The sequence below is a fragment of the Aulostomus chinensis genome, chromosome 19 (genome assembly GCF_037954235.1).
Source record: "Aulostomus chinensis isolate RoL2024-O1b breed Wild chromosome 19, RoL_Achi_v1.0, whole genome shotgun sequence".
Classification (NCBI taxonomy): Eukaryota; Metazoa; Chordata; class Actinopteri; order Syngnathiformes; family Aulostomidae; genus Aulostomus; species Aulostomus chinensis.
Window position 1 is genome coordinate 5,482,252 of NC_141338.1, and position 13,827 is coordinate 5,496,078.

The 13,827-nt window shown below is 40.9% G+C and overlaps 1 protein-coding gene across 1 annotated transcript; it reads left to right on the plus strand.

The window, feature by feature from the left end:
* Positions 1 to 4,205: 4,205 nt before the first annotated feature.
* aif1l (allograft inflammatory factor 1-like) lies at positions 4,206 to 13,592 on the plus strand. The gene is made up of 6 exons (XM_086187521.1): positions 4,206 to 4,377; positions 4,556 to 4,617; positions 6,023 to 6,089; positions 8,558 to 8,599; positions 9,368 to 9,533; positions 12,009 to 13,592. Exons 1-6 carry the CDS (start codon positions 4,353 to 4,355, stop codon positions 12,094 to 12,096), a joined length of 450 nt encoding a protein of 149 aa, XP_086043647.1. The 5' UTR covers positions 4,206 to 4,352; the 3' UTR covers positions 12,097 to 13,592.
* The last annotated feature ends 235 nt before the right edge of the window (positions 13,593 to 13,827 follow it).

Below are 13,827 nucleotides of genomic sequence, written 5' to 3' on the forward strand. Positions count from 1 at the left end.
GAAAGATCCCGTGATGGAGCCGGGACTTGAACCTAGAACCTTCTTGCTGTGAGGCAACAGTGCAGACCACTGCACCACCGTGCTGCCTACAAGATATTTCATGTTTGTCTGTAACAATTGCAAGTTTAAATATAAATTTTGACTGTTTTATTTCACAACCTGATGATTTGGGATCTTCTTGGCTCTAATGACAACACACGATTATTATTTTTGTAAACTCCTCAAGCAGATTAAACTTGATTAAATCTGGATGACTGATTCCCCCCAAAAAAGTTGCATTACTTTGAATTAATTTTCGACCACGATCTGCCAGCATATTCTTAAGCAGTTTTATCTGTTGAGTAGGAATTTTTCGATTAGATGGGGAAAAATGAAGCACAGAAAATTATCTTTCTGCTGATCCAGTACTCTCATTTAAATCAAGTTTCCCATTTCAGTTGAGAGTTTATACAATTATGGAGACACTTTCCACAAGTCAAACACGAACTAAAAACACTCAAGCAGAAAACACGTCGGCTCGTCCGTTCATTTCTGAACATCAACAAAAATATGAGAAAATCACTGGGAGGGCAACATATTATAATTTGAAAGTGCTTTGCTGTCTGTTCGATTTAGTACCAGACTGTGGTCTTGGCGAGGTCATAATTTATTTATAAACATGCAGCACCATGATATGAATTAATGAATGTAAAAAAGAGTAGATGCAAGCTCCCAGAGTGGCTTTAAATGCTGAGTCTTGCAGATGAATGTGATACAGTCGAGTCTCTTTAAAGTCAGTCCATACATCTTCTCCTGTAAATAATAAGGCAAAGTGGAAAATTTCTCTGTCTGGAGTTCTTTAAAGTATATTCATAAAGACATTTAGTCACTTATGTAAATTTAGTGTTTGGTTGTACAGGTACTTGACAGAAAAATAGCCTACATCTGTGTCTCCCAAAATTGAATCCACTCTTTAATTAGCACACTTTATTGCCTCCTTTATTTCATATGAATATTCATCCGCTGGTTGTCATAAATTGCAAAATGATGCGTTCTGTCTTTCTTTTTTTTTTTTCATAGCTTCCAGATGACCCAGCGAATCCAAATGATTACCATCTATTAGTCCTAGATTCATGGAAAATATAGGACACACCTCCTTCTTTGCCTTTCAGTGTCTCTTATATTTTATATGAATATTCCAGTGCAAAATCCAATGAATTGCAATGTTCTGCTTTTGTTTGTTTGTTTTTCTAATAGCTTCCATGTCAAGTGAGCTAGGGATTCATGTCAGTACCACTTATTATTTCTGGACTTGAAACATGGAACGCACCTCATGTCTTGAATTATTTTCCAAAAGAATCACAGTTCCTAAATGAATCCATTCTTCGTCTTCTTCTTTTTTTTGCATTCATACGAACATATTAATGGCCTCGCTTCACCTGTGAGCCTCACTGATTCTCAGTAAAACACTTCACTCTCATCGGCATGGGCCTGAGGCGATCCTTGAGCACCACCTTGTGGAAAAAGGCCTGTTTGAGTGGCTTTATTCCTGCCACAGCAGCTGCAGCAGCCCATGAATATTTCCAGCATCATGTTCCGTTGTTTATAGTTCACTACATGTCAGATAAGTTGGTTTCCTTGGAAACTGAATGTGTATTTCATGCTTTTTTTCCCCCCTGCATCCAGCCTGCAAGTTTAACAATAGGGGGGACATTGAGTCATATTCCTGCTGTTATTGTGTTTTATCCTCAAATTAGTTCTTTAATGAGGCTCTGAACCCACTCAGCATCAACTTGGTGACCTGATATAGAATTTATTTTTCTTTTGTCAGTCATAATTGAGTGATATTTCTCTTCAGTGTAATTTACTTTCCGTCACAGGGGAACAGTTGCACGTTTACGACTTCACATTGGTCGCTATGTTGCAGGATGAATTCTTAGATGTTTATCAGAGATCGGTTTTGAACGGATTGGTTTGCATTGTGTGGTAATGACAGTTGGAGGAAAATCTTATCAAGTGCCTGCAGGACTATGTGTGGTGTGTGATAATGAGGTGAAGCAACTGAAGTAGGAGTACAAGAGGAATCAATATCAGGCTCCTGTCAGCAACACCACCTCCACCACTGTATGATAATTGTGTACATTTGAATGTACACAATGGAATGGAAATAATGCGGTTGATTATTTTCACAATACAGTGTAAATTACAATTTATATGAAATGTAAGCAACTCGAGTTTTCACAGACGAGCGTCACTTCAGTGCTAAGAAAGGATGTGAGACTGAAGTAACATTTGCAGTACAACAAACAGGATTTAATCTTGTATGCAAAACTGAAGGCCAAAATATTTCCAGCTGGAGTCTAATTTTTTTTTTTAATAATATTAATGAATGAATGATATTAATTGACTGGTTACTACTGTCTGGAAACTGAAAGTTCACCAACATTTCTTTCTTTCAGTCTTCAGGTCTCTTTGGTATTTTGTGTATGAACAGTTGGATTTTATTGACACTTTGATCACATCATCACGGAAGGAAAAAAGACTGTGACGGAGAATCGATTACTATGTTGGATGATTAAATTGATGAAGAGGATGATTGTAATTAAAGATTAGGATGGAGACATCAACCTCAAAGCTGCCCAGATTGAGGTCTGGGGGTCAAATTTTGTCTACCATATGGAAAATATATCAATAAATCACAAGAAAGAAAGAAAATAATTATGAGGGGATGCCTAAAAATAGATATTTTCAAATATGTTAATCCTTTTATTTATGCTGTTTGGCATGGTGCTCTTGTGTGGTGCTCTTCAAATTTGTAGGATCCCCAATTATTATCTTTTCATAATTTTGTGAAGGGGAAAAACATTTTTGCATTGTTTGGCACAGAAATGAGAAAAAAAATGGAGAGGCAGAGATGGTGGCACATAGACGGAAGGCATTTTTTTCACTTGTGTGTGTGAATGTGTTTGTCTTCGGCCCACCATTGTAGTTTGGGAACCCCTGATATATCCGAAGTAGAGTTGTTTGGATTGGAGGGAAAATCCAAATGGGAAAAAAATGGTGAGATCAGTTAAATCTTAGATTTTTCCACATCGTTAGGAAATAAGCAGCATACCTTTCATTTAAAAATGTATTTCTAGACATCAAATTTCACAAATTACACTGAGAGCGGTTTCGAATCTCCTGCTGTCTGCTGGGTCACGCCCTCATTATACGGTTTCACACCACATGATGGTGAGCGCGAGTAAGAAGTGTCCCGGGTAACGCATTTTTACTGAGAAGAGAATCTGCATAATCTGCCGGAAATTTATATTTCAAAATAAAAGCTGTTGTAAAGCGCTGTTGTAACAGCAGAAACAAATTTAACCCAGTTGACGTTAACATATATACGGTCATCTCTTACATCTCAACCATCGTGTAAAAGAATCAGCATCATGAAGGCAGCATAAACAAATCAAAACAAGAATTATGAATCCTCTATTAATCAATCACAGCTTCATACAATTAATCACAGCATAATCCATATCATTGTATGACCAAGTACAATGTCCAAACTGTAGGGGCTGTATATTTAAATGTTTAATTTCCTCGTCTGAACCCTAATAAAGATCTATTGTTCTCTGATAGTTGGCATCCTATTTTTCTTCTCATTATTAGAACAATTACAAGAAGCATTGCCTTTGCAAAGCAGTTTACATGTAAATCATTTTCTCGTATGCTAACTTTTTTTTTCCTTTTCACTTTGGTGCACTGGACTAGTGAGACACACATTTTGTTTATATATATACGCAACGACATGATAATTAAAAAATGCGATGGTGAAGTAAAATGAGCATATTGTCATAAAATAATCCTAATCTGGGTATGTAACACAGTCACATTTAAAATTTTACACTGGGATTACATATTTTGGAATTGTCTTGTCTTGTTTATAATAATTTCTACAACGTTTTGAGTGGTACAAAAAAGGATTTTGATATATTTGAAAATCTTGTAGTACATAATAATAATAATAATAATAATAATAATAATAATAATAATAATAATTTTGAACACTACATTTTGGCATTATGAATTTACCAACAGCCCAAGTAAAAATAATTACGTTAAATTCCCTTCTAACATCAATTGCCTTACCTAAACATGAAAGTCTTCCAAATCGTAAACATTGGTTTATTTTGAAAAGCCTGACCGGATGTACTACACCTTTAAAATACCGTCTTCCCTCTTCACTTACACCGGTACGGAGTGGCCCACTCAACCCAATCTTAAACGGAGAGTTACGTTAGGAGCATCACCCGCACAGTTGCGGTGGCCTTCTGGCTCGGCTGTTTTTCTTTATCTGGATATTCAGACCACAAAGAAATCCCGGGATGCCTTCAAGTAAAAACGTCCAAGGTAAAACGGCTGCCTGTCCAGTTTATTTGCCGGGCATCTATCTGCCTATGCGTGTCGCTAGCTGAAGCTTAGAGTCCTCACAATAAGGAGGCCGATTGTTTAAGCTAGCCGCGTCGAGGTCAAGTTGCCGGTTATTATGATATCATTTTATTTGGTTTAATTTATTTTTTTATTTTAGGTGGGAAAGCCTTTGGACTGTTGAAGGAGCAGCAAAGGCAGAAATTGGAGGAAATAAACAAGGTAAGCATGTTCTCTTTATTTGACATCAGCGCCTCTAACGGCATCCCACGGGGATTTGAATTTAATTAGCAGGCACACACTTGACTCGGCATTGGCCCTGATTCCGAGCCACTCGGCACGAGTCTCAGCGTGGTTGGGAGTAGTAGTGGACCATGGCCACGCTGTTAATGTGTAGCTTATTGATTTTCTTAATGGCTGGTCTCTGGTGGCACTTGTTGAGGGAGTCGCGTGCCCTTACATCTTATGTGTATGTGTGTGTGTGTGTGTGGGGGGGGGGGGGGGGGTAATATCCTCAGTGAGAGGCTCCTTTCATGGTCATGCCTCTCTAGGAACACTGAGGCTCCCTGGTGCCGGTGTGTCCACTAGAAACAGGTGAATTGGATGAGTGTGAATGAGCCCTTTGTTTCGTGTTGGGCTTTGTCTCAGCAGATAAGTCCGCAGCAGCTCACGCACACATCAGCTAGGTGTGTGTAACATGTGCTCGCCTCCTGGGTTGTCCTGGCAGCCTGTGATCGGCTCCCCACCGTGAGCACATGAGCAGGTGGAGTCAGGAGGGCAGCTGGGAGCGCCTGTGGCACTTGTGTTGCCAGCACCTTCGATTCCCCCTGAGAAACCTATGTTATTGTTGATTAGAGGTATAAAAAACACACCTCAGATACCCATCCATCCATCCATCCATTTTCTTCCGCTTATCCTGTTAAGGGTCGTGTGTGTGTGTGTGGGGGGGACTGGCGCCTACACCCTCTCAATCTGAATACAACTCTGAATATCCAGCTAGTGATATACTCTGTATTTGACCTATTTATGGTCCTGAATGGACCCTGGGAGAGATTACATTCCTGTGGAGTGTGGAGGTTGTGCTCCTGATTCAGCACGTCTGAGTCAAGTGTCCCTGATGATGGCGCAGTGCTGTTTATCTTCTTCACACTAGCTTATAAACCTGACAGGCACATCGAGGTCAAGGCAGCCAACAACACCACTCTTTGTCACTCGTGCTCTCTGGTTTCCCTGAAGCGGACTCCCACATGGCAGATTGCGCCATTATATTTTCATTAGGGTTGCTCCCTTTGGGCAGTTTTCTTCACACTCATGTGAGGTGTCCCACTTTTGGAGTGCAGTGATTAGAAATGCGTTAAAATGAGTCATCACGGTCATGTTGAAGTTTTTCACATATGACAGAATCAGATTAATTTACTTTTTGACTTGTGTGTTTATTTCTTTAGTGTTCTGTATTAATAGCTACCTGTGACTAGAAATTTCTCAGCATCGTTTAGAAATCGGCCAAAACCTGATTTAAGGGTTTCAGTGGCAGGAAAACCTGGAAAACCTGTTTTGTTTTGTTTTGTTCTGTTTTGTTTTTTCAGATCACTTTCACTCCTCATCTTTCTCTCTTTTCTCTTCCCAGGAATACATGGAAGACCAGAAATACAGGGACGAAGATGACCTGGCTGAAAAACTGGAAGGTTTCAAAAGTAAGCAGCAAGTCCAGCCCTCCTCTTAGCATTGAAAAGTGTGTGTGTGGTGTTGTGTTTTTTGTTTTTTTTTTGTGGGCGGGTTCCCTGGCTGTTGTCTCCCCTTGAATATCTGTTTATTTGTTGGCAGGCAAGTACACTCCTCATACCCCCCCCCACCCAAAAGTATTTTGTTTTTCTCTTTGGGAAAGGGAGGCTGCTCCCACAGGTTTGCAAGGCCAAGTCCTCGGTGGCCTTGCAGGAATGTAGCTGGGTGTTTCTCTGCTTTTTGTTACGGTATTGAGAGCTCAGCTGGGTGAACTGAAAGCTCCTGGGAGTAGAGCAAATACTGCTCTGATGACCCAATTATGGGAATAAGATTGCTCCCAATAATTCCTCCACATTCTTCCACATATACATTTGGTGCATGAATAGTTTTGTGTATTATTTTACAATGTTTTTCTTGCAACGAACTTCCATCCGGCCTTCATTTCAGTGTCTAAAAAAGATGGGAGCCTTTTTTTGTTTGGTTTGGTCAGCGTTGCATGGGAAGTCATCATATATATCAACAGTTTCACCAGCAACATTTTTGTTTTTCTTACCATCAGGGAGCCCTTTTAACTGTCACTGCAGCTGGTCGAAAGATTTACCATGAAAACAAAAAGACTGACAACCCAGAATGCAAATGATAGTTCCCTGTAAAATGATCAAAAGTTGTTTGTGTGGAGATTGTGTTACTTGTTTGCTGGCATAATTTAAGATGACGCACCAAAGACTTAAGTTGGGGTTTTTTTTGGCGGCAGATGATCAACAAGCTGCACCACAACAAGTGTCCCCCTCAAGGCCTTCTGCTGTGTGTGTGTGTTTTTGCGTGCACGCGTGTGTGGTGGAAGGGGGGCCACGAGTAGAGGAACAGGGTTAGCATTGTCCTGTCCCACTCCCCAAGGGTTCACACAGTTAACACAGTGCCCCCCCGCCCCCTCTCCTGAACACAGAGACAGAGCTGCCATTGTGAGACAGAAATACCAAGTGTAATCTGACTAAAGTGGTCTTCCGGAGAAAAGAGTCGTGCAAAATTTAGGGAAGTGAGAAGAAAGTCTTATCATTTTTAGAAGCAGCAGCTGCCTCAATCCGTGTTAACAAAGAGTTTTTATAAGTGAAGGAGAGAATATTTGTAACTGACCAGAAAAGATGAAGCAAAGCGTTTTGGAATGTTTCCCGTTGGAGCAGAAAAAAAGGATTGTTGAAAAATAGTTGAAGTATCAGATCTGCTCCGAAAGCTTTAATTTCAGGTTTCTTGCTGCCATGCAAGACACCAACCAGCTCATCGGCAGTAATTAGTGGTTCAGACACATCAGAACGGTCTCTGGACAGCTGGGGGTCAAGCCAGGTAACCTCTCAGTCTGACTGGGCCAGAGGTGCACAAACTCTCTCCTTTGGTGGGTCAAAACAAAAAAATAAATGGTGAGTGGGCCTCAGGCCAAATGCAAACACTTAGTCTTTTTAAAACGCCTTTTGTCTTCACTACCATCTCTGCCTCTTCATTTATTTCTTAATTAACTTGTGCAAAATTGATGTCCTGTGCAAAGAGTCATTTTTGTCGCCTGCTTGTTTTCAATTATTACTTGTTAGGGGTCCTACATATTTAATGGTCATTTTCTCTTCAAGAAAAAAGAAAACTACATAAATAGTGATTTACATTTATAGAAATGATTTTATGTTTTGTTTTTGAATCATCAGATCTGTTGATGTTTTAATACGTTTTGTTTTCGCGGTTGCAGTCAAACCTTTGTTGGCCCTGCTTTAAACTTTCATGGACTAAACATCCACTCTACCAAGAAGCATACCTTTTTTGATTCAAGAAAATTAAATTGATTTGCTAAATAAATTTATGGCACATTTGTCTATATTTTGGGAGAGAGATTACCAAGGCATAAGGCCTCAAGTCCAAGTGAATCTGTAAGTCCCGTCTGATGTCATTGCATTTGTGAGTTGAGTCGTCACTCCTGCTTCCAAGTATTTCTTGAAGTAAAATGACAACCTATTATGTTCTATCGTCTTTGTTGTATGTGGGTAGAGGTAAATTTCATTCATTTCATAAGACTGTACCAAGTCCTGGTGTGAGCAACCTGAAGGATGAGATTGAAATTGAGATTCCTCCAGCTCAGCAACACAATTTTTAATCAGGGGATCTTGTTTTTCTTCCCGACTGAACCACATTTGAAGTCTTTCTTCGAACTTCCCTTTCCCAATCATCTGTCTCACTTGTCTTGCTCACTCAGCTGTTTATCACCAACAAATGTACAGAAACACACACCCGAACACACCTGTCATCATCAGCGGTCGTTTGGCCAGGTCAGCTGTCGGCAGCTGAGTGTAAGACGCCAGCTGGCGATGTGTGTTTGTGGAAAATGTAGATAAAGAGTCGAACTGGAGATGCACAAGTCAGTTAACCCATGGAATAATCCTTCATGTGTTTTATTTTTCAGATAAATATTCAGAGTTTGACCTGAATGATCAAGGAGAGATTGGTGAGTAACGGCGAGCAATAAAACACCAACCGCACTCCAGATAACAAGTGTCAGCTGGTGGTGACACAACAGTAATTAATAGTGTGTGTGTGTGTATTGTCTGAGCTGTGTGAGCACTAGCAGGTTCGTGTGTCTTGTTTGTGTCCTGCAGGTAAGTTGATACCGTACTGTACACCATTGTACAAGGTCTGAAGTTCTTGAGCAGCTAATTGAATTGTAGTGTAGGTGTTAGACACACACTTCCTGTCTGCAGGGCCTGGAAAAAAAGTCTCCGTCAGTGTCACTGTCTTCTGTGCCTAGAGAACAAACATGGACCCCTCCCAACATTGTAATTCTGTCTAATTAAACCCTAAATAAATTAATATCATTCAATTTCATGAATGCACAGTGTTTGATATCGTCCCACAAAAAATATCAAATGTCTCCAAACCGTCGTGAGTTGCGGTATGACCCGAATAGTAGCAAGTCACGAACAGGAGTAATCTCTGCCATCTTTCCTAATATGATGTGAATGTGGAGATCCTATCCCATATAAGGTTCAAGCTAATGGTATTTCCCACGAAACAATTGAATATGCTTTCACGAAACTCTTTCCCACAGCCACAGAAGAAGTTCCACAACTGTTTTGTTGGATTGACTTGTATTCCTGATGATGGTTAAGCTGAAATATGTGTAAAGCTGCTCGAGTTCAATGCATTAGATACGCAAATAAATACGAAAAGAGTCTTGAGATTTTCCTGTGTCAGCATGGGATTTTCCTCGTCTCAGATCTGATGGGTCTGAAGCGGATGATGGAGAAGCTGGGGGTGCCCAAGACCCACTTGGAGTTGAAGAAAATGATCGTCGAGGTAACTGGCGGCAGCAGCAGCAACACTATCAACTACAGGGACTTTGTCAAGATGATGCTGGGGAAGCGTTCGGCTGTGCTCAAATTGTGAGTAAACCACAATAGAAGTTGTTGTGTTTGTTCAGCAACCAGTCGCTTAAACTGTGCACATCCATGTTGTGAATGGTGACATCACTTAGCAGTTCTTCTTACCTTGATTTCCCGGGAGCCATTACACCGTTACACTATGAATTAACTCCTGCAGGATCGTTGAGGTCACATGTAAGTTGTGAGTTTCAGAGTCATGCAGGTCACTTCAGAGTATGTCACTGACTCCCATGTGACCTCACTGTCAAAGAGGTGTGTCCTATATGTGTCTATGACTAATAGCTGGTCCTGATTAGGAGCCTTGAGGGGCACTTGACAGGCAAACTGTTGGGGAAAAAAAAGAAAACATTATTTTATAGTGCGTGGAAAACAATGGCCTTTACACTGCAATATTCATATAAAATGTACGAGGCCTCAAAATGCAATAAAAAGAGGTGGGTCCAGTATTTCCAGTCTGGTTTTAACAACTGGTACTGATTTGGAGTCCTCAAGTCACTTGATGGGGAAAGAAAGTGAAGACACATGAATTTTGCAGTATGGTAAACAAGAGTGCAGACCTCCTCAAGGAGGCTACGTAGAGAATAAGGACATCGACAGTTTGATCCAGATCAGATCATCCAAGACAGTCACTCCTTCCCAGTAACGTGTCCACAAAAATACATCAAAAAGTTTTTGAGAGCTCCTGCTAACACACACACGCCAGTGAGCCCATCATCTGCTTGGTGGTAGTTAATTATCCAGCGCTCACCAGGCTTGTACTACACCAGTGGAAGCCCTGAGCAGGGATTCTGTGAAGACGGACGCTGATGTCACTTCCTACACTCAGCATTAGGCATTAATCTCCATGGCAACGAAACCCATCTATATCTGCTATCCATGGTCAACCCACCCTTATCCTCAGCCGGGATCATGTGCTTAGGTAACAGATTATAGGCTCATTAATGCTGACAGTCACGGGGACCTGACATCTCTTCACACTCACGGGAGAAAAGATAGTTTGTCAAAAGTTTCGGGAGGTTGGAGTGCCGTCTCCTGCTATTTTGAATCAAGTTCTTATAGCCAGTGGAAGCCATTTAAAGTGGCCTCTGGCTGGGTCAGACTGCAGGAGTTGAGTGTATTGGCTGCTGCATGTCAGCTTTGCTGGACTAAGCTGGCTGGATCTTTTAATAGACAAATCTCCTAATCCCTAATACACCAAGCACAGAAAATGCATAACTTTTCCTCTTTTGCCCTCAACCAGTTTTTTTTTTTTTAAGAGAATCCCATAATCCCACAGCAGTTATTTATAAATGTCCCTTTCACTTCTTCCTTCAGCCGCTGGAAGACAAGGAAGTGCGTGAGATGTGTGATGGTTAATGGCCTTTGCTGCATCACAGACTCTCTTTGTAACAGAAACTGAAACTTCAAAATCTGAACTGGAATCAGAGTCATCTTGCTAGATAGGCTTTGACTGGCATTAATCAATTGCATGATCATGTTTTCAAAGCATTATATCATAATTCATTTAGTTTCAGTTGAACAGAAGATCTGCCTTAAATCAGATTAACCCAATATGGGTTGTTATCGTCATAAATGCTATGTTTGGCATTTTATTTTCAACAACCAATTCAGTGAATGTTTCGACTTGTCACTGAATCAACAGGACTGTTGGAGGTGACCTGACTGTTCCCGTGCAGCGCGTGAGCACAGAGGAAATACCAGTAATGTGCAGAGAGGAATGCGAGCGGTTGCCAGAGAGATGTAATAGACTTTGAGTTGCTGGGTTCCAGTTTCATTGTTGGGATCATTGCTCCTTATGGGCTTACTGAAGCTTTGCACAAGTTTTCCAAAAAAGGAAATTGAAAGACATTGGGTCTGAATAGCTGCTGTCAGATGCCTCACTCCTCTGTGTTCAGGCTGCACCACTTGCCCCCCCCCAAAGCTTTCACTCACTACTCAGCCAGGATCAAATCCTGACTGCAACTGTTTGTCTGTCACTCAGGCACTGATCACGTCTCTGCTCTCCCACATTCACACTGTCGAGGTTTCTTGCCCAGCATTACTGCAACCCTCTGTTTTCCCAACTACGTCTTTCAAGGAGGTGATGATTTCACCTGTTAGTCAGCAGCATGATGCAGAACTACTGTGGTCATTTTCATGGTAGTCTTGACCATTGTTTTATGGACTGACGGAGAAGCTGTAAAATTTCAACTAGATCAATTCATTATGTGGAAAAAAAACGATTTGTTTGGTATTCCAGTGGGATTTTCATCAGACTTAATAGACAGCTGCTTCATGAGATGATAAATGAGCCATTAAACTACATGCCCACCACATGAACACCTCCTGAAAATGTCCCCAGTCACAGAGAGTCTGTCTGAAGTCCTTCACCCTCGTGCAAACTCGTCACAACCGAACAACAGAGTACCTCCTGATGTGCAGTGTGTTACTGAATGAAGTGCAACATGGCTGAGCTTGTTCATGATCCCTCCACAGAGTCTTGATCTTTGAGGACAAAGCCAACGGGTCTCCCTGCAAACCAGACGGACCCCCTCCAAAGCGGGACATTGCTAGCCTGCCTTAAGTGTGGATGTCTGCCTCCAGACTGCTCGTGGAACAGAGGGACCATCAGTGGCTGCTTGGAGTTGAATTCTCTCAACATGTGGAGTGTCGTCATTTTTCGTGTGGGACCTGTGATCCAGGATGTTCTTTTGTGATCGACGGTGTGTGCAAGGTGTTTATTTTGTAAGACTGAGCTTGCGACTCACTTGGTGATTTTTGACTGTGAATATTATTATTCTTTCCTTCATTCAAATGTAGCATTGATAGCTGTACATATAAAATGCTTGGTACGTTCTGTAGTACGTGTTTCATGGTCATACTTTAAGGGAAGATCACATTGCGCTCAGTGAAGCACAAGGAGAAAAAGCAGCTTTTCCATCACATTTTTGCACTGTCCTCAGCGGTCTAGCATGGTTTCCTGCCAGGCTAATCTTGGTCAGCGTCTCACTTTAGATCAGGTGCCAGAGATTATAGGCCCAACCCATTTCCTATGGGCCAAAGGCATCAGCAGTCGGAGTTGGAATACTGATCTGGAATCAGTAATAACGAGGTTATCATGTCCACCTCATGATTTGAACAACACTTTTATGCATTTTGAATGACATTAGTTAAGAGAGAGCATGTTGACCATGGGACTGTCAGTATCAGTGTGAGGTTTAATGGTCCAGTTTTACTCCTTTTTAGATCTGTCGAGTTAAGCACATGTTCATTTTGGAAGGAGTGTGATTCACACAGAAACTCAAGCGTAACAAATGTACATAATATATACAGTACAATCATATTCTTTCCAAGTGCCTCAACGTGCAGATACCGTAGAGCTTAAACACACAGATAAAGAGGAGGTAGTGCGTACAAATGTTCAGCTCAAGCAGTCCTTTAATTCCACAAATGCGTGATATCGTTGGTATTTGGTAAGATACTTCTGTTTGTTGAATGTTATGAATATGGTGTTTATTGCTTTCGACATTCTGAGTGAGTGAGTGGTGTTCACAAGTGGTGTAATTTTTTTTTTAATGTAGTTTCTATGTATTTCCCATTTTCATAACACTATTTTTTTATGTCACAGCGAGGTGTGTTTATCAGGAGAGCTGGGTGAAAGATAAGTTTCACACAATTTGTCTGCGATTCCTGTTTCTCCCACTTGTCATTGTTTTCCTCAGCCAGCCTGATTAACCCTGTTCATGTCCTGTGTATCCAGTGATTTGTGCCTGAGTTTGTCTCCAGTTTCATTTTCAGGAACTCTCGCTATTTACTGTGAAGCCTGTTCTTCTAACATTTTTAACCCACTGACCATATTTTTAACTATTCCATTATTTTGTTTCCTGTGTGATAAATGCATTTTAGCGTTGCTTAACCACCAGTAAGATTTACATTGTTTGCAAACACCAAAGGATTTAAAATTCTTTTTACACTGGCCTGCTCTATTTGGAATTGTTCATGTGGTAATGGAAACGTCTTTTACACTCTAGGCACATTTCAGGTTGGGTTAAATGACAAATTTAATAAATATAGCAATGATTTCAATCTGTTTAGTTTTTTGTTCTCATTAGAGTGTCATGTGTAATGTGCATGCAGCTGTATGCAAACACTGTTGAGCAATAAAATGTTTTCATGAGCAAGGACAGTTTTAGTGATATTTATCAGGGATTTGAGACGGCAACTACTTGGAGGCAGCCCTTCAGTTAAGGCTGCTAACGTTAGCGCAGCTTCTTTCACTAACTTGTTGGCCCTCCATCATCATCATCATCTCTGG

What these genes read in the sequence shown, in the direction of transcription:
- aif1l (XM_086187521.1), top strand. Translation starts at nt 4,353, where the DNA reads ATGCCTTCAAGTAAAAACGTCCAAG. An exon ending in TTCAAGTAAAAACGTCCAAG is followed by an intron (nt 4,378 to 4,555) that starts GTAAAACGGCTG and finishes TTTTTATTTTAG; the next exon opens with GTGGGAAAGCCTTTGGACTG. An exon ending in AATTGGAGGAAATAAACAAG is followed by an intron (nt 4,618 to 6,022) that starts GTAAGCATGTTC and finishes TTCTCTTCCCAG; the next exon opens with GAATACATGGAAGACCAGAA.